Here is a 22,648-nt window from a genome sequence, read left to right as displayed (position 1 = left end):
CAGTTGGATTTGTATAATAAGCATGTATGGGATTACATCCTAAAGTTAGTCTGCTATTACTTATTCAAGTCATTTGTATCACTTTTTATAAACATTCCCAGTGTGGTTTACAGCACAAGTTAAATCCAAAATACAACCAAAGTGTGCAATAAAACATTAAAATCCAATCAACAATAAAGCTATGAAACAGGAAGAGTAGAGATTTCCTAAAATAACTATTGAAGAGGGGAGTAGACTCAAGTCCGTGAAGTGTTTGTATCGTTCTACCCTATGTTGTTTTCATTTCTTAATATTATTTAATTTGTTAAATGATAAAATTAGTGAGATCAAGCTGCCAATATTGTTGAACCATTCTTGACATTGATAGCAAGTGTCCCTTATAGTGAAAATCATAAAAAACTTGTACAGTAACTCTTGAATTATAATCATCCATGCTTGTTTCATTTATATGGGAGATTCTTTTGGCAGTATGGCAAAACACAGTAACCTGTAAACAATGTAAAATTATAGAATATTTTTAATGAGATTGCACACTAACAAATTACCATCTAAAATTGGATACAGACAGTTTTGAAAAAATTGTACTTGACTGCTGTGACTGAAAGAAACCTAGCTGAAAACTATGAGTTAGCCTTTATTTAAAGATCTAGATGGTATGTGCTGATGCTAGAGGATGATGTTTGGCTTAATCCTTGTTATTCTGTATTTAATGCTTTCCATAGATACATTTTATGCAAGGATTAGTGAAGAATAGTTGTGTTATTTTTATTTGTTTATTATGTTCAGCTCTGTAGCCTTGTGTAAACTTCTTCAGTATGGCATCAATACAGATGATAAGCGTCTGCAAGATATCAGAGTAAAGGGAGAAGAAATATTTAACATGGAAGAAGGAATACGCACACGATCAAAAGCAGCCAAAAGTGAGTGTCAAAAAATTCGTTCAGTAGTGATTCACACATGGTGGAAGAAGCCTACACAATTCTGTTAAAAGAAGGTTGATTTCTAATCACGTGTGCAAGTTCCATCATTACTAGCAAGAAATGCATACTGCAGGTGGCAGAAAAATCTTTCAAGTGTTTCTGTATGCATATGACTGACTATATTTTTGGTGTAATTCAGGCTAGAGGACAATGAAGATCATACATATAAAAATAACTATAATAAGAATTTGATGTGCTGGCTACCATTTTACTAAGCCAACAGAAATTGCCAGCATTTAAAAAAATCTTGACATCATATTCATAACAAAGGCCCTTAATATGCATGAATAATAACCTATGACATTTATGAGTATTCCTCCTTTGCTGTCCCAGCTACTCTTCCCCATTATGTGGGTGATAATACAAAAAAGGGGATCCTCCCTCCCTTTCCTCTGAACTGTTAACAAGCATGATGCAATGTGGATATAGAATACTTCAGGCAAATAAATCTGTGGACATAGTTGGAACAGGTACTTCCTTGAAACTAATTTGAATTAATGTAGAAGATCTACGTCTGTGTTTGCAATGAAAGCTCCTTTTTCCGTACCTAATTAAGAAACTAGTTGGATTGACAAAGCAAAGTGCTGTGCTTTTCTACTTTACTAGTCCAGTCAGTTGCCAGAAGGGAATTTAGCACAATTGTTAACACCACTGGAGACCAAGTGAATGTTTATGTTGAGTAGTCAAAAGATCTACAGTTGTCCAGATGCAGTAAATTTCACATCTTCACCATCTCTATACCCTAACCATATTTAGTGATGAACAAAGAGATAACAAACAGAGTGGCCAAATTTGGATGGCTGGCGATAAAACTAAGAGATAACTGGCTAAACAATAAGAATAGAAGGAATCAGGCTGAATATTAAATGCTGAAAAGAGTTTAGAATGTTGTTTTCTGTCTCTTTTTGAAATGCCCTTCAGTCAGGTGTGACATATTTAATTGTACTGACTTTCATTAAGTTGTTGATTTTTAATATATACTTCTGTGCCCCTCAGATCCTGAACGTTGGACAAACATTCCTTTGTTGGTTAAAATCTTAAAACTTATAATAAATGAGCTCTCTAATGCAATGGAAGCAAATGCTTCTCGGCAGACAGCTGCAGAATGGAATCAAGGTAATGTGTTGCTGTAACTTTTCATTTTTATTACAATTAGCATTCAGTCTAGTTAGCATGGTATGTGGTTAGTGAGTCAGATTGTGGCTGAAAGCTCTTAAGTTAAAATCCTCATTCTTCCATCCATCTCATACATTGTATTAGTTGTCATCTGTAAGTAAAATGTACCTCACAGGCTGATTAAACGCTCAAAATGAAAAAGAAGTATGTGCCACCTTGAGCTCGCTGGAAGAAAAGGTGGGATATTACTGTTATCTACCGTATTTTTCCATTTATAAGACAACCCAGTGTATAAGACGACCCCCCTTTTCTAACCCTAAATTAGAAAATTTGATCCCTGCTTTTCCCTTCCTTTTGCTAAGCCGGGGAGCTTAGCAAAAGGAAGGAAAAAGCAGGGATCAAAGGGCTCCCTTTGACCGCCGCTTTTCCTTACCTTTTGCAAAGTCACGGGGCTTAGCAAAAAAGGAAGGCAAGGCTCCCTTTGGGTAAAGGCTGCACAATTGCAACCCTTTGATCCTGAAGTCCTTTCATGGCTGCTTCAGGATCAAAGGGCTGCAATTGTGCAGCCCTTTCACAGCTGTGTTACCCACCTCCTAAGCCCCGTGGGCTTAGGAGGTGGATAAAGCAGCCATGAAAGGGCTTCAGGATCAAAGGACTGCGATTGTGCAGCCCTTTCACAGCTGCTTTACCCAAAGGGAGCCTTCCCTTCCTTTTTGCTAACCCCTGTATTTTCACAGAAGTCAGGGGAAAGCGGCTGCCTTCCATGTATAAAACGACCCTGAATTTTTTGTCTGATTATTTAAGGAAATAGTGTCATTTTATACACGGAAAAGTACAGTAATACATGAGTGTATGATAATTCCTTCTGTAGAACTACCATATTTTTCTGTGTATAAGATGCTGTTTTTTGCTAAAATAGACTAAAAATTTAGGGTCGTCTTATACACGGAAGTAAGCTGAGGAGAAACAGTGCAGGGCACAGTGCTGCTTGCTGCCGGGGCTCAGCTGGAACTCACACCACTGCCTTGTCCCCCGCCCGAAGGGAGCCTGCGAGTGGCGCTGGAGGCAGTGTTCAAGTGGCAACAGCAGCATCAGGAGGCAGAGGCGGAGGAGGAGCTGCGCCTGGCCACCGCTCAGTGTGAAATCTTTGCTGCCTGTTGACTGCAACTGTGGCACCGCAGGAGAATAAGTGGGGTGGAGTGCAGCATAGGAAGCCTGGGCGAAGGCCTTGCCTATATTTGGGGAGGGGGGAAAGGCGTCCCCTGGCTGCTCTCCGGATGATGAACCAGCCCAGAGGGTGCCCATTTAATTGGGCACTTAGGCTCAAAAAGGTCAAAATTGGAGGGGCGTCTTCTACATGGAAAAATATGGTATATTACAGCATTGCATAAGTTCATTGTGGATACCTTGTATGGTGTAGTGGATAGAATGATGTGCCAGGACTCAGGAGACCTGGATATGAATCCCCACTAGGCTATAGAAGCTCATGGGGGGTGAGTGCGGGTGTGGAACTGGCAAAGCCACTTCTTAAATGTCTCTCTCACTTTGAAGGTCCTATTAGGGTTGCTATTAGTTAATTATGACTTGATGGTATATAACATGCAATATGAGTTCAGTAGTCTAAAACAAGCATTTTTAAATGCATTCATAGCTATGTAGAACTTTTGGTAGATGTTAAGTGAGTTGGCAGTTTACGGTGTTTAGGAAATGAGAGTTCTTATCAGTGAGTACTGTGCCCAGATGTGCCGTTGATATCCTGGATATTCTGTGCCATTTTCTTCAATCTGTGACCAGAAATATTCCACAGAGTTAATGTTTTCAAATATAATTAGAAGTACTGTTACTTCCCTGACCCTAAAAACAAAGATTACTTTACAACAGAACATACAAAATCACAGTGGTATTAATTTCTTGCTACAGGTGCTTAGTATTGGAAAGAAAACATACTGTACATTTTAATGTATTCCAGTGTCTGACCTAGGGCTTTTGTACATTTATTTACTGTAATAACTGAACGGTTATTTTTATATAATATATTGTTTGCATAAAAATGGGCAATATGCTTCCTTGTTATTGTTAAAATTTTATATTTGAGTAATAAGCGTTGTAGCAATCCCACATATCACAGTTTCTTGGCATAACCATTTCTCTCACTTAAATAGAGGAATCCAATGATATGTGGGAAGATCAAGAAGAAGATGATGAAGAGGAAGATGAGGAAGGGTTAACAGGACAGTTATTGTCAGATATTCTTGCTACAAACAAATATGGTGAGTACAGCAGTCTTTTTAAAGACATATTTATTAAAAGAATAAGTCAGGCTGGTGGAAAATAAGTCTTGTTATTCTTATTAACATAAAAAAGGAAAAGTGTGGAAAAGTCATCTTGGGAATGTGATTGTTTAATTGAACTGGTGTGTTAATTGTTCTATATTGGGCAATAAGCCGTATTCCAGGGCTTCCCAAAGTGTATACCGTGGTGCACTGCAACCTCTGTGGTGCCTCATGGCACACCAAGGCACCACACCAAGCCAGTTAGCAGCGCAGCAGAGTTTTCTCTTTTTCTTTGCTGAGCTGCTGCTGTTGCTTCTGCTGTTGCTCTTCCAGCTCCAGTTCTGGCTCCTTTAGGCTTCTTTGCTTCCTGTTCTGCCCCACGCCCCTTGCAACTCCTTCTGCTCCACTGCTGTTCAAGGGAGCCACAAGTCGGAAAAGTTTTGGAACCTCTGCCATATTCTGTTTCTCCGTATGTTAACCAGTTCCAGTTTGTGACAATTTCCAAACTTGCTGCCATACATTAAAAAATAGCCGTTTATGAATTAGCAGTTTATTATTTTCTGAAGGTAAGGACAGAATCCCCACTAGGCTATAGGTAAGGTAATGACAAAATGATGATTTTTTGCCCTGTGATTCTCTGTCTGTAAAAACTGTGTAACAAAACAAGTGGATTGGAGGGCATGACCACCACATATGAAAGTACGTACCAGTATTCCCACATTTCCTTCAACAGGATGAACTGACTTCTGTGTTGATATAATTAAAATGATGTGGTGAAAAATACCTGCTGTGCAGAAGCTTAATAGAATGATCCTTAAATTTGGAAGAGACTGATCTGGGAGAAGCTTTGTTCCATATTTTACATCATTTTACATCAGACGTTGTCATTCCCAAATTGCGTTCCCAAACCATTTTGAGACCTAATTTACAGCCATAGTGGGATTTGATTAGTAGTTTATATAGTCTTGAAACCAGCCCCCACTGGATATTTTCTGAGGTTAGTAGCAATGTTTCAAATGCAGGTAATTGTCTAGCAGCCTGTACTTTACTACTGGAAGGGAAAGAAAATGAACAACCTGAAATATTTGAAACCAAGAGGGTGAGATAGTACCATATTTTTATGTTTATAAGACATCCCCTCCCCACTTTTCTAACCCAAAAAGTAAGAAAACATAGCTTTGAGTATTCAGCCTCTGGGCTCACAACGCTTGTACATTAGGAGTTCCTCTTGAATCTGAGCCTACAGGCTCCACCTCCAGTGAGGTGTGATCCAATTGGTTTGTATAGCATCAGCTGATGTCAGTTCCATAAGGCTCATGACTGAAAGAAGCTAAGCCTCGTGATTGAAGGAAGCCTGTTTACAGAGGCAAGGTATGGGCTGTTATCTCCGTGTTCTCAGCTTACTTCCATGTAAAAGACTCCCCTCAATTTTTAGTGTAATGATTTTAGGAAAAAGTCACATCTTACACATGGAAAAATGTGGTGCTTGCTTACTTTAACAGCTGCCAGTATTTGAAGGCCACATCTGATATCCCTCTAGGCAGAACTTGAAAGAGGCAACCTAGACAGACTCTTACTTTCTGCTATGTGACCCAATAACAACTGCTTCAAATTTTGTCATTGTATGAGTTTGTTTAACTAGACATAACAATGGTTTATAGTTTAAGGTATAACTTATTGAGGAACTAGTTGTGGAAATACCTGTTAGGTCAGATGTTGACTATGTTAAATACCAGACATGTTAAATACTGTACCTGAATCTTATATTTGCTAGAATTAACCTTCAACCCTGAAGCTAGACCAAACTCTTCAAGAATTTTTTAATTATGTGAGAGAGAACTGGCTAGTTTAGATATTATAATGGCAGTGTTATCTGCAAATAGGTTTATCACACATTTTTGCCCTTCATACCCCAAATATTTGGGTCTTCCTGATGTTATTAGCTAATAGTTCAAAAAGTATAGTTGAAAGTGGGCAACCTTGCTTAGTCCCCCTAGTAATACTTACAGGAACTGAGTCCATATTATTACCTCTCACCATGGTTTGGTGTTTATCAAGCAATATATGCAATATTCTTAAGAAAGGACACACACACCCAATTTCCATGGCTCCACAATTGCCATTTCAAGCTTCAGTGGTATTACACGATGTATGGCATCAGTTCTAGATAATATATCGCATTTTAAGAATTAACAGGATTATTCTATCTTCCCTCAATGCGCATGCAATGCCTTCAGATGCAGCTAGCAGGACATTACCTATTACAAATTACAAATGAAAGCTCTCAAGATGAAATGCTCTTTCACATACAGGGAGCAGGAAATTTCTTATTACAAATAAAAGCTCTCAAGACTAAATACTCTTTCACATACAGTAGGGGGAGCAGGAGATTTCCTTTTATAGAATTATACGTTATAGATGAAGGTACTAATGACTGGATGCTCTTCCAAACAAAGGAGCTTTTCAGGGTACAAAAGATTTCTATGTGCAGAAAAATAGCATGCCAGAAAGATGGTTGGGGTGGACATCTTCACTTAGTTTGATAGTTTTTCTAATAAGAATCATTACTTCTGCATAGAGGAACATTAAGCATAATTTGCTGTCTGAGAGTGGTTGTGTAGGTATAGGGTAATATTCAACAGTGAACGTCAGTAAGAGGAAGCAAGGAAAGAGGTCATCACTTCTTTAGCCACCTTGGGTCCAAAAGTCACTCTTCCAGAGAGATGGGAAACCTTCACAAAAGGCGTTTGGGCAGAGGAAGGAGAGAAAAAGCATCACATTAGAAATTGGAATCAGGGGAGGATTTTTTTTTAAAAAAAATCTTATTTGTTTGCTCTCTTTATCAACAGCATACCTGTACTTACTTAAGGACGACTGGACATTTGTCAAGGGGAACCTTTACCTTTACCTTTTTATTTTGAGAAGAGTATATATAAAGTAAAATATTTTCAGTGTACAACGTGAAAATGTGACCAGTAGAAGTACCAAAATATAACAGTGTTTTATTTGTTTTATTCCAGTTCTTTAGATCTCAAAATTAAGTTCAAGAAAAATCAGAAAACAACATAAAGATTCTTATATTTCTTTAAGTGTACATTAGATTTTTCCATGCCAGTATGGGATCTAATACAGTGGTGCCCCACATGACGATGATAATCCGTTCCGTTAAAATCGCTGTACAGCGAAATCGTCATCATGCGGGGAAAAAAACCATTGGAATGCATTGATAACCAGTTAATGAATTCCAGTGGGGAAATACCTGATCGTCCTGTGAAGATGCTCCATAGGGCGGCCATTTTGTGATCGCTGTATTGTGAAAATCGGTCTGGAAAACAGCGGGGAGCCATTTTGTGAACCGCAATCACCTGTTTTAAATCATCGTCTTGCGAACAATCAGTTCGCGAAGCACGGACCTAATAGTTGTTAAACGAAAATCCCCCATAGGAAACATTGTTTTGCGATCGCTAGAGCGACTGCAAAAAAGTCATCGTCAAGCGACTTCGTCATCATGCGGGGTAAGCGTCTTGTGGGGCACCACTGTATAGTAGCTGCCTTGTGCTTCACTCAGCATGGTTTGCTTTGCAGATGAAGATTACTATGAAGATGAGGATGAGGATGATCCAGATGCACTGAAAGATCCTCTGTATCAGATAGACCTACAGGTAGTCAGTTTTGCCAGTTTTTCTTACACCTTTTAAAAAGGAGAATGCTACAACTAAAAATGTTATTTGGTCATGACTCACTTTGGCTCGCTGAATGAGGAACCTTCTGGAGAAGGGCTATCTTTGGCTGGTTTCCTATAATTCTAAATGCACACTTAAGGATGTAGTCTGGCGCATGTTTACTTGGATGTACATTTTGTTTGGTTTAAAGAAACATATTCCAAGTAAACCTGCATCTGTCATAACTTACAGCCCTGTTGGCTTTTTAAAAAAAAACATATTATACCCCTAGACAATATACAGCCCTGAACAGATTGAAATCCTATTACTTAGCAAGTCACAACTACTGTAGGCACATTATGAGGATTTAATTCACTGAATCCCCACTGATTCAGTGAGCCTACTCTAGCTCCACTTACTGTACTAAGCAATAGGAATGCAGCCATTGTACCAACCTATTAATACAGAGATCTCTGTTTAAGCTGTACTAAGAGTTGCTAATGTGCATTATTCCTCCATTTGTTGTGCTGAATTTTGAAGCCAGTTTAGGAGATTGATATGAACCATGGTTCGCTGGTTCAGCCCAATTTGCTGCTGTGCCCACAGAGGTGTTAGTTGGGCACTGTAGACTTCCCCCCTCCCATCCCCTCAGCATGACTGCGAATGCCCACTCAACAATTGCAGTTTGTTTTTTCCACCTCCACCTCCTCCAGTATTCACCCACTCAGTGGGAAGCCCACAGCACTGTCTTTGAGTGGGCGGCTAGAAGGGGAGGTGGAGGAGGAGGAGGGAAGCACACTTTACCTGGGGAATGGGTGAGCATGCAGAAGAGGTGTGAAAGGGGAATGTGTGGCACCCACAGAACAGCTGTGCAGGCACTGGACTGAACTGTCAAACTGCAGTTCTTGCCCATCTCTAGCCATTTTTCTTTTTTAAAAATTGAAGATTTAAACTATTTTATATATAGTTCTCAGATTTTAGAATCTTTCCATGTGTACATAAATTTATAGTAATCAGTGGAAGTAATTATCCTTTTTCTTCTTTCCAGGCTTACCTTACAGACTTCTTATGTCAGTTTGCGCAGCAACGTTGCTATGCAATGTTCTCAGACCATCTCAATGAGAATGAGAGAAGAGTTCTTCAGACCATTGGCATTTAAAATGAGACCTTTGATATCATACCTGGACAATATTTTTTCTGTTTTATCTCATGTTTTGTGACTTGAACATGAAATATCTTCCATTATTCAACAGATGTTAGAAACGTGATTATCTTAATTTTGAAGTACTGTTCCTTCTCCTATGTAGGCTTAAGAGAGAAAAGGCTGACAAAACAATAAGAGGCAGATGTGCACAGAGTTTTGCACACTGGATTCGCACAACGGGAACACTATTTTTCAGATCAGCTTTTCCAGAAGATTAAAATAATGTGCCCTGCCACCAACTTTGTTTCCTCCACTGAAAAGGCACTTCACTGACTTTTCATGGCACAACTTATAGAATGAAGAAGTTGTGGTTGTTACTAGTTTGGATGTGTAGAAAAACTGAGAAGTTTGTCCTACTTCGCACTTGTGTTACACAGGGTAAATATCTTGATCTTGCAGATGACATCTTTTTATAGTCACTTGCACAAAATGGAATCTGCTTACAGTACATCAGCTTGGATTAAAACCTGCAAAAATAAATTAAGCTAAATCGTTTTTTCCATTTATAGATGGAAGTGATGGCTTATACATGGGCTCTACCACTTACATAATTCTTTACTAAAGCTACTAGGTACCAAACTGAGCAGACTCGCTACATTAAAAAAAACAACTCAGTTCCTGTGGTTACTGATAACTGGTTTTGCAACCAAACTTTTTTTATATGAAATCTCAATTGTATTTAACTTGTCTATTTACTTCATAAATATGATCTTCAAATAGCTTTTGCCTGTTTCACACACAAGAAGTATACAAAATGACTAAGTTAGTCCATAAATTAGTATATGTATTTTTATAAGGCAGTAAAATTAACATTTACTGGCAAATCTGCAAGTAAGTACAATGACGCATCTCACAACACCTCTTTGCCTTTATCTCCCTTTTTGGAGACATTGAATAAAACTGTTCAAACTTACATTGGTATCTTTCTTTTTAAACATAGCAAAGAAGAAAAATGTATCTTTTGGTAATCTTTTAAAGTTACTTTTGAAAAACAGATTCTGTTTTAATTAACTTTGAGGGACTATCTTTCTTATATAGTCATAATTTGGATTGGAAAAAAGGTCTGTATTAATTTTTGTGCCATTGGACAGCTGCTTTTCTTCATTGCATTAGGTGCAGTAATACATCAACTTGTCTGTGTTGGCTGCACGTTGTTGAGAAGTTTGAAAGTAGATTTCTAGAAAAATATAATTTTTACAGAGTTTAAATTAATCTCTGGATGAATCTTGTTTCTTGGGGCATGTTATTTCTGTTTCATCCCACACCCTGTCAAATTGAACAGCTATTTTTGTTATTTTTCTATCTTGGAAGGGAAGTATTATTACGTATTTTAGTTCCTAGATAGCTACGCATTATATGAGTATCTTATAGAATCAGATGTGCAAACCTAAAGGTTGTGCAGCCCATCGAGATATTTCATGTGAATTGAAACTAGTTTGTGTGGGTTACGTGCTTCCCATTCTGAAGACTACTTTACATCTGCCATACATTATTCCAAGGGTTGGGCCATGTTAATGCTAAAATCCTAGAAAAACATATTGGTAAGCTTGAAAAGATGCTGAAGCAGGCAACCAGAATGATTGAGAATCTGGAGTAGCTCTATAATGAAAAATTACAACATTTCAGGCTCTTCAACTTAGCAAAAAAGAAAGTAAGGAAAAACATGATGGAAGTGTATTAAATTATGTCTAGTGTGGAGAAAAGTGAATAGAGAGAGAGAGAGAGAGTTTTCTCTTTTATAATCCTATTAACTGAGACCATCTAATGAAACTGAATGGTAAGAGATTTGGGGCAGAGAAAGTAAGTATTTCTTCATAGTAAACCTGAGACTCAATGCTGTAAGATGCCATGTTGTTTGTCAGTCAGAATGAGTTAGTTGGCTGTATGATTAAATGCCATCTTCAGTATCAGAGGCAGTATGACTCTGTAACAATTGCTGTGAAATATAGCATGGAGGGTGCAGTTGTACTAATGTCCTATTAGCAGCCTGCCTATAGGTGAGTGGTTGGCCATTACGAACATAATTAGGAACTAGATAAACCTTTGTTCAGATCCCTCAGATCATGTCTTATATTTTATGAATAACAATTTATAGAGGAATAGGTCCCATGAGTCATTATAACACAAACAAAATTGGAGGTTTTATCAGTCTTATTTTAGTAACCATCATATATTTCATGCTGAATTCTGATGCCTACGATATATATAGGATATTACTAAGCAGAAAGAAAAATAGTTGGTGCAGCAAACAGGAATAGAGAAGTACAAAAGAAAAATGTCATTTCACATGTGAGAAACTTCCACTATCAGTCAAATGAGGGGTTATTGTGTAGTTTTCCCCTACCATAATTTAATTGTGAAGTGGAAATACTTGAGTTAAGTTAATGAATATTTATAAGCTCTAGAGATGTGCTGTATGGAAGGTGCTATTCCTTCCACTGCAATTATTCAACTTATTTATAAAAATTAGGCATATGCGTGAATGGGAAACTGATATTCCTGGATGATTGAACATTGGGATCATCTTGGATCCCACTGATTCTTCTTTGTTTGCCAATAAGCAGCAGTTTGTACTCTGTCTTAGTTGCCGGAGCTAAATGAGCTTATTAACTTCAGTAATGCTCAACTACATCAGAATAAGAAACATTTATATACTTTTTTCTGTGTAAGATAAGAAACCACCTATTACCAGTCAGTATGATCATATTAAGTCCATCTTCCATTGCAGAACATTTAAATATTGCATGAATTAAAAACAAATTACTGTAAGTTCTCAAAGTGCTACGATTGTTCAGCTGTAGAGGGCTACAAAAGATCAATTATCTACATGTTTTCTCATGCACACTCCTTGTAAAGAAACTAAAGAGACAGCAGTGGACCAAACTCAGTGAGTCATTCTCCACTCGGTGACAAAACCAAGTGAAGTTTTTAACAAATGTATCTACAAAGTACTGTTATGAGTTTATATAGAGACTGATCTGTTATCAAGGGGCTAATCCAGTTCAGTGCCTGTAGAGTAGAACCAGAGAGGGGCAGTGACTATAGTTTAACAAATTATGTTCATCCAAATGGTCCTAATCTAGTTGAGACTAACATGGCTTTAGTGTAAGATTATCAATTGTGTGCTATCAATTCAATTATTTATGTCCACTCTTCAGGGTTTTCTAGGTACAGAGTACTCAGAAGTGATTTACCATTCCCTTTTGGGGGTGCCCTGGGACTGTGCAACTTACCCAAAATTGCACAGGTTGCTCTTCTGGGATACACAGTGGGGAACTGAACTCCAGTCCCAACCTCTAGCTCTGCAGCCAGATCTAACTCAGCTATCCAGTCAGCAAGTGTAAGATTACCCACCTTAAGTATCTGTTAATGGGATTTTATTACGCTTATATAGGCCAGTATCCTGTTGCTTAGTCCCAACCAGAGTAAACTGGCTTAAATCAACAATTAAATACTAAGAAAACATTATTTAACAAAGTAAATCCCATTGAGTTAGTGGGTCTATTTGTGAATTAACAATAGGATGTAGTGAGTAAGGGGTATTCTATAAATTATACCTGTAACTTCATGTCATAAAGCTAAATTTAAAAACTTCATGGAAAAATGGATTGCCTGAAATATTGACACCAAGCTATACTTTTGAAAATAATACCGTCAAGTAGTGTGACACACTATAACTTCTAAGATTGTTTCTATTTTGCCAAAAATATTAGGGTGAACAGTTAAAATAGATGCCTTAAGGATTTCTGAAATCAAAGTAAGCAATGTAAAAAAAAAGATGGTTATTAAAGATGACCTGTGACACAATCAGTTTTGTGCAAGGGCAAGTATAAAACCTTTTCCATTTAAATGGTTTCTCCTTCTGTTTGCACGATTTCTGACATATATCCATAAAATGTGGGTTGTAATTCACATAAGAAAACTGTAAAAACCACAGCTTGTCATCCTGTTTGAAATAGGTAAACTACAGTGCACACTCAGGAGTTAATAGCTCAGGATAGCTTATTAAGAGTTTATTTAGGATACTAGAAATTGGTTTTATCCCTTATACATTCATTACCCTGTTTTATAGTTTATTAATATATTTGTGTATGAAGAATGGATTTTAAAAGTACCTCACATTTTTATTGCTACTAAAATAAATGCCTGATACTTGTACACCTATGCCAAACCTTGATGAAAGAAAATGCAAGCAACTTCATTTCTGTATGAATTTATCTTGCTAAGGAACTCACAATTTCATATGGAACAGACATTAGATCAGATAAAATGCAATTCTAGAATCTGACGGATAGCTATCCATAACTAGTGTTTGTGTCTTTTATGTATATGATGTCTAATAAATTCTGTAAGCTTACAAACAAGTCTCTTATTCTATATAAAGATATTGCCTCGTTATAGTTAACTCTGCTTGGGAGGGATGGTCTAGTGTTCTCCTCTTCGTAGACTATGCCCTAGCAAGTCTTGAGCCTGGCCTGACTCAGATTTTTTTTGTGTGGAAGTCGTTTAGACTTTGCCAAGACCGATTGTCACCCTAGTGTTTTTGATTTCCATAATTTCTTTTGATTTACGTGCAACGACAGGTTTTGCCATATAACAAAGGTGGATAATGCGCATAGTCTCCCAGTCTCACACTTGTTTCCCCAATAATTTTATCTAGCCCTGTATATGTTACATTTTGCTTTAGTGGACAGTGCCAATTACAATATAATAATAATCTGAGACCCCAGAGAAAGTTAACATAAGGCTAGTGCTCCTTTATACGACTAAGGGCATGATACTCCTGAGGAAACATTTTGGAAAATAAGACTATATACTTGAGCCTGGCATAAGTCAAGAATGCATGTCGTGTAAGAGAAGTGCTTAATTACTTGGCGCAAGTCTTCCCTAGGGTGACTTATTTACCAATGCCACCAGGAAGCATCCAGACCTATTTCGCCGTTATCAAGATTTTAAAAAGGTGGATACTTCCCCGCGATCTTTTTGCGGCATCGCGAGCAAAGCAAGGCAAGCAAGAACCGCTCGACGGGCCGTGAAGGTATGGACACGGCATACTGGGAAAGGGAGTCTGATTTCAGGGCACGCCGTTTTCCGGTTTCATACGCGGCGAGAGGGAATGCTGGGAACTGTAGTTGACGTTTGGCCCTGGCCGCTCCCGGCCGTGCTTGACTCGCCTCAGCCTCGACCTGGGCCATGGAGGCCGCGCCTAACTCGGACGGCCGCTCCAAGGTGGCGCCCAGCGTGGATTTCGACCACAGCTGCTCGGACAGCGTCGAGTACTTGACTCTGAACTTCGGGCCTTTCGAGACGGTGCACCGGTGGCGCCGCCTCCCGCCCTGCGACGAGTTCGTCGGGGCTCGGTGAGCAGGCTTGCTTGGGGATGGGATGATGGGGGGCGAGCCCGAAGAGGCTTGCGAGGGGACATAACTAAAGAACGGCCCCTCTTGTTCTGCTTTTTTTCCGTTTCCCAGCCGCAGCAAACATACCGTGGTCGCTTACCGAGATGCTATCTACGTGTTTGGCGGAGATAATGGGTAAGTTCCTCTCATGCCTACCACGGTAAGAGGGCGCCCCTTTTTCTCGGCAGCCTTCCCCCGCCCCGGCTGGGGCTCCTGCCGTGAATGTGGTTAGAAAAGTTTGTACCACAAAGGAAGGACTGTGCCTTCTTCCCGTCCCCATGATCGGGGCGCCTCGGAGCCGGGGGAGGGTCACCTGTCGGATTTTGCTAGTCAGGTTGGTTAAGAGCAGCCCCCCCCCCCGGTAAGCGAAACTGTATGCCGGCGGGGTGAGCGGCTCTCCTCAACCACGTTCGTGTCATTCAGACGTTGGTAGGTGCAGGAACGTTGCATCCGAGGAGTAAAAGCAAGCTGCCAAGGGATATTTACTGTATTGCTGTTGAGTATGCCTCAGGGGTAAGTAGTGGCAGCCGTGTGGTGTCGTGGATAGAGTGGCAGGCTGGAAACCAGGAGACCTGGGTTTCAATCCCTGGTGGGTGGGGAATGGCGCTGGTAAAATCACTCCTTGCATCTCGCATATCTTGAACATCTATTAGGCTGCTGTAACTTTGATTTAATTTAGTAGTTCATAACAAATAAGCAGCTGGATAGTAAAGAGGAACGCAGCGGATCACAAAGCCAGGTCCTTCTCAGAATAGGAGTGGATAGAGTCCCTCTTGCTCTCCTAAGTGAATGATCTTATAAGGAGGCTGGGCTCTCAAATTCACTGTTGTTTGCAATATGGCAAAATTAAATAATAATAATAATAATAATAATAATAATAATAATAATAATAATAATAATAATAATAATAATAATAATAATAATAATAATAATAATAATAATAATAGTAGTAGTCAATTCTAGTTTATGGAGGCCTACTCCATGATTTTCTAGGTAGGGAGTACTTAGACGTCGTGTGCTGTTATTCCCTTCTCTGGGACCATATGGACAGTGCAGTTTTAGGCAATTTGGCTGTTCTTGTACAAGTCACTGCGGGGAATTGAAGCTCCAGTCGCTGACTCTGTAGCCAGGTGCTCCATCTCACTGAACTCTCCAGCCGGCTATGCATCACCCTGACCAGGCCATATATTGATTGAGAGGAAGGTGGCATACTCTTTTCCCCCGAAAATAAGCCCTAGTATGATTTTTCAGGATGCTCGTAATATAAACCCTACCCCCAAAATAAGCTCTAGTGCAGTGAAACCCCGCCCTCCACCATTGTGCAGCAACCAGAAGAAGATAACATGACTGTATTTGAATAAATGTAGATTGTTGTACATGAAAAAAATAAAACATCCCCTGAAAATAAGCCCTAATGTGTTTTTTGAAGCAAAAATTAATATAAGACCCTGTCTTATTTTCGGGGAAACACGGTAGTTCTTGCTTCCAGCATCAAGCCCATGTTTGTCTCTCACAACAAGGCCTGACTTTGAAATAAGATGGCTAAATCTTACAATAACTAGTAAATCTGCCTTGCAAACAGATTCTGTCTTCTCCTTACCACCACCCCATCCATTAGATAAAGGTTTGTTGAAATAAAGTGACGTTTTAAAAGCAGTGTTTAGTAATCAGATAATGATCAGAACCATCAAAGTAAGTGGTAATGTTACTGATAATAATATGCAGTCTTTATTGAATATATGCTGTATCATTTTCAAGGCCAGTTTACAAGGAAGACAAGCCTTATACGTGTGAGGCACGTTAGTACAACAGTAAATATATAATGACAGTAGATCCAGCTAGCATAACTTCAGTGTTGGGTAAATGTGTAGTCCATCAGAAGTCAATGTAGTAGTTGCTAAATTTGATACAAATGCATTAATGCATCATAGTTAATGGGTGATTATGTTTTGTTTACTCCTGTTTTGATTGTAAAATATCTTCTCCCTGTTATTTCCAATTGTTATTTGACTTCTTATCTCTTTAGTTTGTTAAACGTCTGGTCTAAGTACCGTAGACCAAATTATAGTATATGAATATAATGTTATGTATTCTTTTCTCTTATTCTGAAGAAAAACCATGTTGAATGACCTGTTGAGATTTGATGTGAAAGACTGCTCTTGGTGCAGGTACTACTATGTTTCTAATGAATATGTCATATATTTTATGTAGTTACCCACCCTAAATTAAGATATCCAAAACCCTAACACAGTGAGATTCTACTGCATTTCTAATGATTGCTGTGTATTTGGTAGCTGTCTGCTGTAACTCTGTAGCCACGTTAAGTTGAATTGCTGTGTATTTCCCATGAGACCATAGTTCTCATTAGGCTATTATTTCAAACAACATAGTTGGACATTCTTTTGAAGTCATTACTTCTTAGCAAAATATATGTTTTAAAATAATGGTAGCAAAATGTATTGTCACACTTTTTTGCTGCCTATCTGAAAAAGAGAAGACTGTAGTGAAAGATGAGGACAGTGGTATTGATGACAACAAAGAAGAAATAAAGGTGTCTGCTATAAAATGGATACTCCACCATCTTCAGTGGCTATGCAGAGCTGTTCTTAGAGGTGCCTCTGTTCACATTCCATGGAATGCTGAGTTGCAAATAGTGCAACTTGATCCAGGCACTATGGAGAGGTAGTTTTGTGTAAGTGATTTCCCAAAGCATCTTTTCCATGTTGTCTGGTTCGAGGACTCCTCACAGCTCTGCAGTCAAGTAGAGTAGAAAAGACAAAGTTCTGTATGGTAGAGCCAACCTCTGAAAATAATGGGATCTCTTCTCCTCCTGCTCTTGCCACTGCTACTTAATTCTTAGTTTGGGAGGAAGGAGATGTGGCCATGGCCACAGAAGCTGAACTCCAGCTCTGGAGAAGTGCACATGGCCTCTGGATGAGTATGGGCTCTGTCATGGTGGAAGGGATGAATTTATCACCCCAGTAGCCCTCTGCCTAAGGCAGACACATCTGGCAAATTGTAGAGATGGCCTGGCTCCATAAGATCACCAGCTTACTTTTACAAAAGTCAGAAAGCACTCCATTGCAGCTAACATTTTCACAAGGATATACTGGATACCTGCTGGTGGAATAATAGAAACATCAAACTGTTTGCCCAACCAATGGTTGCATGCAGATGAAGCAGATTCTGGCCATTAATAAATTTTAATGTGAGTTCTTCTTTTGTATCTTTCTATTTTGTATTGCTGCACATTGTGTTATACAGGGCTTTTACCACAGGGACCCCACCAGCTCCCAGGTATCACCACTCAGCAGTAGTCTATGGAAGTAGTATGTTTGTATTTGGTAAGTTATCAGGAAGCAGAATCATTTTAAATGAGCATTTAAAAAAATTAATATTGGTTTGGAATTTTGCTATATTTGTTAAAGAGATCAGGAAAAGACTGCTTTATTTCAGTACAAGAATTAACAATTGTAGTCATAAATCATTGTAGCCACCACAACTCAAGCAGATGGCTGTTAGCTGTGAATTTGACAGCTTCAACAACAGTTACAAATATTACTTTTAAGATTAAAAAACCACCAGAGCTTTCCAAGTTTGATTTTAAAATTGTTAATTAGTTTTTCTCTTAATCTTAACTGTTGGAAAAGGAGAGATTGATTCATTCCTTTTAAACAGAAAATGTTTAATTTGTTGAGTAGCCATTATAAATTTATTAACTAAATGATTACTTGTTAAATAAACTGTAGATTTGCAGAGGATAGGATGTGGATTGTCACAATTAACCTCTGGTAGTGTTTTTGTTACCAGTGCTTTTAAAAGTGCTGTTTCTATCACTTTAACATTGTTAGCTAGGTAACTGTGGAGTTGAGTATGGCTGAAAAGTATCATGTTGGAAAAGGATGTCTGGTGTAAGTCATAGGATCTTATCTCTTCATCCCCAGAGGGAGAGACACAGGCACCCATACGCCTCCAATAATAGTGGCTCTGCACAAAGCCACTAATTTCTTAGGCCACTTTCAAGTGCACTTCTTTAGTAGGAAGTATAGATGTTATCCATGAAAGCGCAATTTTAAGTAAAGGTTCCTCAACCATCCAGCCTGTCCTGCATGGCTATGGAGGTTATATCAACCAATTTTCTGTAAGTAAAAGATAATAATTATAATTATTACACTATGCTTGTTATATTTACGTTGTTTTAATGTGTTTTAATCTTTGTAAGCCGCCCGAGTAGACGTTGTCTAGAGGGGCAGGGTAAAAATTGAATAAATAAAATAAATAAAATAAATAAATAATATCATAAAGATAAAATAAATTTCAGTATTATGCTTTAAAAATTTTTTATAGTGTTTAAAAAGCACCCCAAGATGTTGTTCTTACAAGAGGCTAATACATTACAACAATTACAAGCTGAATTTTTGGAAATTTCTACAGAGATAGCTGAGTTTAACAGAAGGGTCGTGCAGATAATCACAGTTTAATCTTCCACTTTAGGTCAGATGCTGATTTTGCTCCAAACACAAATTTCTAAAAGTATTTTTCAAGTTAAAATGTTTATTTATTTATTTACAAGATTTTTTTTAGCCGTGCCATTACTAATGGTCTCTGAGCAGCGTACAACAATATTAAAACTTTAGAAAAACATTAAAGCCATTAAAAATAGGCAATTATTATAATAATACCCTATATTAAAACAGTCAATTTATCCTTAATAAATACCACTGCTCATACGGCCAGCTAAAGGATACTATTTAATTAAAATGCTGGCTAAACAGAAAGGTCTTTGCCTGGTGCCAAAAAGCCAAAAGTATTGGAGCCAGGCAGATCTCTAGGGAGGGTGTTCCAAGGTTGGGGGGTTAACAGCCAAGAAGGCCCTATTTCAACATGCTATCCCCCTCACCTCTTTCAGGGTTGGCACCTTCAGAAGGGCCTCCTGGCCTGATCTTAGATACAGGCAGGCTCATATGGAAGAAGGCAGTCCTTTAGGTAACCAGGTCCTTTGCTGTTTAGGACTTTATATGTCAACATAAGCAATTTGAATTGGGCCTAAACAGCAAGTGTACATTTTTCAGAACCAGCATGATATGAGTCCATGCAGAGGCACCACTTACCAGCCGCGCAGCCCGGTTCTGTGCCAGTTGCAGTCGTCGGACCGTCTTCAAAGGCTGCCCCACATATAGCGCATTGTAATAGTCTAGTCTGGTTGTTACTAATGCATGTGTGACTGTTGCCAGGCTCTGCTCATCTAGATAAGGACAAAGTTGATATATTCTCCACAGCTGTAAGAAGGCACCCGTGGACACCAAGTCCACCTGGACTTCCAAGGTCAGACCCAGGTCAAGGAGCACCCCCAAGCTGTGGACCTTGTCTTTTAGGGGGAGTGTAACCCCATCTAGGGCAGGGAAATGGCCCTTGAACCTATTTGGTGGAGCACCTACCAGCAGCACTTCCGACTGCTCTGGATTGAGCCTCAGTTTATTGATCCAGTCCATTATCGAGTCCAGGCACGAGTTCAGAACAGTGACTGCCACACCTGGATTGGTAGAGAATAAGAGGTAGAGCTGGGTGTCGTCAGTATATTGCTGACTCCTGAGTCCAAACCTCCTAATGACCTCCCCCAGCGGTTTCATGTAGATATTGAATAGCATGGGAGATAGTATAGAGCCCTGAGGAACTCCATGATGCAACCGCCATGGATCAGAGGTACTGTCCCCCAGCACCACCTTCTGGACCCGATCAGCCAGGTAGGAGTGGAACCACCATAAAACAGTGCCTCCCATTCCCATCCCAGCCAATCTGTCCAGAAGGTCCCCATGGTCTATAGTGTCGAAAGCCGCTGAGAGGTCCAGGAGAATCAACAGGGACGCATTCCCAGTCTCTCTCCCAGCAAAGGTTGTCAAATAGGTTGACCAAGGCAGTCTCCATCCCATAACCCAGCCTGAAACCCGATTGAAATGGATTTAGATAATCTGTTTCATCCAGGAGAGCCTGGAGCTGCTCAGCCACCACACATTCCAACACCTTGCCCAGAAAAGGGAGGTTCGCCACTGGTTGATAGTTGATCACTAGACCTTGGTCCAGATTAGGCTTTTTTAGGAAAGATTAGAAGCCAGTAATTATTACTTATGTGAATGTCCAGTAGAGGTATTTGGAAACTGGGCACTATGACCTCTATTGCTTTGCAAACAAGTGAAGCTGGGAAAGATGAGCAGTAGAAATTTCATATCACCCTGCACTTTCAGGAATAGCTTCTTGCACCATGCTGCTAAAAAACTGGAAAGTGCTTTTTGGGATTAGTGGTTTCTATCCAGTGAATATTGTTGGAGGTAGTATATGGGTACCTGTTCCTTTGGGAGGACACATTGTGCACACATAGGAACTTGATGCAGAAAGTTCAGCAGTGACTACTGATACTTACCAAATAAAATCTTGTTACTGTTATTTTGGAGTGTCACTTTGAAGATAACAGGTACATTATTTTGCCCTGTTTTTAGGAAAGTAACACATTTAATGTTAATAGCCTAAAATTAACATGAAACAAAATTTTCCTGTTGAGGAAAATTATTTTTCTTTTGTTTATGTGGAAGCCAACATAGTTTGAGACTGAATTAATTCAGATACATGTACAATTTTAGATGCATTCATATATACATAGATTTGGTGCAATGTTTGCTATGGATTTGCATTCATTCTTTTTTAGTTAAACTTCTTCAAAGAATCAAGTTGAGTAGCAACCTATTTTTCTTATTTGCGGGGGCTGTGCATTGACTGTACATTGTGCTGGAGTGAATGGACTTTGTGACAAGTTTAATTCCATCTTTATCCCCAGATACAGGCTCACTCAAGCTGTGTCATGAATTAAATTTTGACTGTGTAGACACGCTAGGCACCTGAAATTAAAAAAAAGAACATATTGAAGTCTTAGCTGTACAGCAATACATGGTGCTTGATAACCACTTCCATTATCTTTTTCATCTTATGGGGTAAAAAATCTGTTCCTATCACTTGCCTAAATTCTTTGCCTCATGCTGAGCCTGTGTATCTTTGCCCAGTTGCAGCAGTGCCTTAATGGCTATTTGCTGCCAGGTGAAAAATAGAGAAATCCTTTTTTTCCCCTTCAATATTTCATATTGTTTTCTAGGTGGATATACTGGAGATATCTATTCCAATTCCAATTTGAAGAATAAAAATGATCTTTTTGAATATAAACTTGCAACAGGCCAGTGGACTGAGTGGAAGATTGAAGGACGGTAAGAGTTTCTGCATTAATTATCTTTAAAAGAAAAGGTGGATTCACATGGCACTTGTCATCCTGATACCAAATGTGAATAAAAGTACAACTCTTATCTTCATAATACTTAACCATAATTAAGTGTTAATGTTCAAGTGCAGCCACCAGGTAAACCACATATGGAATTAGGGTAAATTCATGTCAAATGAACATTAACACTATGTAAAGTCTATACGTTGTATCATCCAAGAAATGTACCAAAGAGAAATCTTAGCAGAAGTTTGGTTTTGGGGGATGACTGGAAGTTCTATTAACCTATATCACTCAGTTTATTTTGAATGATCCAGATGTGTGCTCTTAAACATTGAATTAAATAAGCAGACAATCCTAATGCATACTATTACTGATCTTGAGTTTAGCTGTCATAGCCTTCTGTTGCGCAGAACAGTAGCTATTTCTTTAAGCTAATAAATAAATAAATAAATGAGATCTTCAGTGATGAATGTTTATCTTTCAAATAAATGTACAGCTTTGGATCTCTGAGCTAATGAATATGAGTCAGTATACTGAGTAGCAAGTAAGACCTTGCTTCTGGAGACCTGCTCTCTGTTCACTTATAAAATAACAATAACAAAATATTCAACTGAGTGTTGCTTTCTTCCTGTTATCCAGCTCTCATAGTGAAGAGTAGTTCCATCAGCTAATGGTTTTTGCATTTAAGGTAACTTTCTAAACATCAGCCTTTCTCAATCTGGAAAAGAAACTGGAGTAGTTTCTTACATT

The 22,648-nt window shown here is 38.8% G+C and overlaps 2 protein-coding genes across 3 annotated transcripts in view; both read left to right on the top strand.

The window, feature by feature from the left end:
* IPO9 (importin 9) overlaps positions 1 to 13,599 on the top strand; it is a 57,025-nt gene extending 43,426 nt beyond the window's left edge. For both annotated transcript variants that reach the window (XM_020782483.3, XM_078393312.1), the window contains 5 exons: positions 787 to 920; positions 1,977 to 2,096; positions 4,259 to 4,366; positions 7,955 to 8,031; positions 9,080 to 13,599. In XM_020782483.3, coding sequence (XP_020638142.1) covers positions 787 to 920; positions 1,977 to 2,096; positions 4,259 to 4,366; positions 7,955 to 8,031; positions 9,080 to 9,190 — 550 coding nt within the window. In that variant the 3' untranslated portion in view covers positions 9,191 to 13,599. The remainder of the gene's footprint in view (positions 1 to 786; positions 921 to 1,976; positions 2,097 to 4,258; positions 4,367 to 7,954; positions 8,032 to 9,079) is intronic.
* A 742-nt stretch (positions 13,600 to 14,341) lies between these two features.
* LZTR1 (leucine zipper like post translational regulator 1) overlaps positions 14,342 to 22,648 on the top strand; it is a 34,223-nt gene continuing 25,916 nt past the window's right edge. Inside the window, exons 1-5 of the mRNA XM_020782481.3 lie at positions 14,342 to 14,595; positions 14,707 to 14,769; positions 16,746 to 16,802; positions 17,899 to 17,978; positions 21,776 to 21,884. Of these exons, the coding sequence (XP_020638140.3) occupies positions 14,429 to 14,595; positions 14,707 to 14,769; positions 16,746 to 16,802; positions 17,899 to 17,978; positions 21,776 to 21,884 (476 nt within the window). The 5' untranslated portion in view covers positions 14,342 to 14,428. The remainder of the gene's footprint in view (positions 14,596 to 14,706; positions 14,770 to 16,745; positions 16,803 to 17,898; positions 17,979 to 21,775; positions 21,885 to 22,648) is intronic.

Source organism: Pogona vitticeps, chromosome 4 (assembly GCF_051106095.1).
Source record: "Pogona vitticeps strain Pit_001003342236 chromosome 4, PviZW2.1, whole genome shotgun sequence".
Lineage (NCBI taxonomy): Eukaryota > Metazoa > Chordata > Lepidosauria > Squamata > Agamidae > Pogona > Pogona vitticeps.
This window is presented reverse-complemented; position numbering and strand designations above follow the sequence as displayed.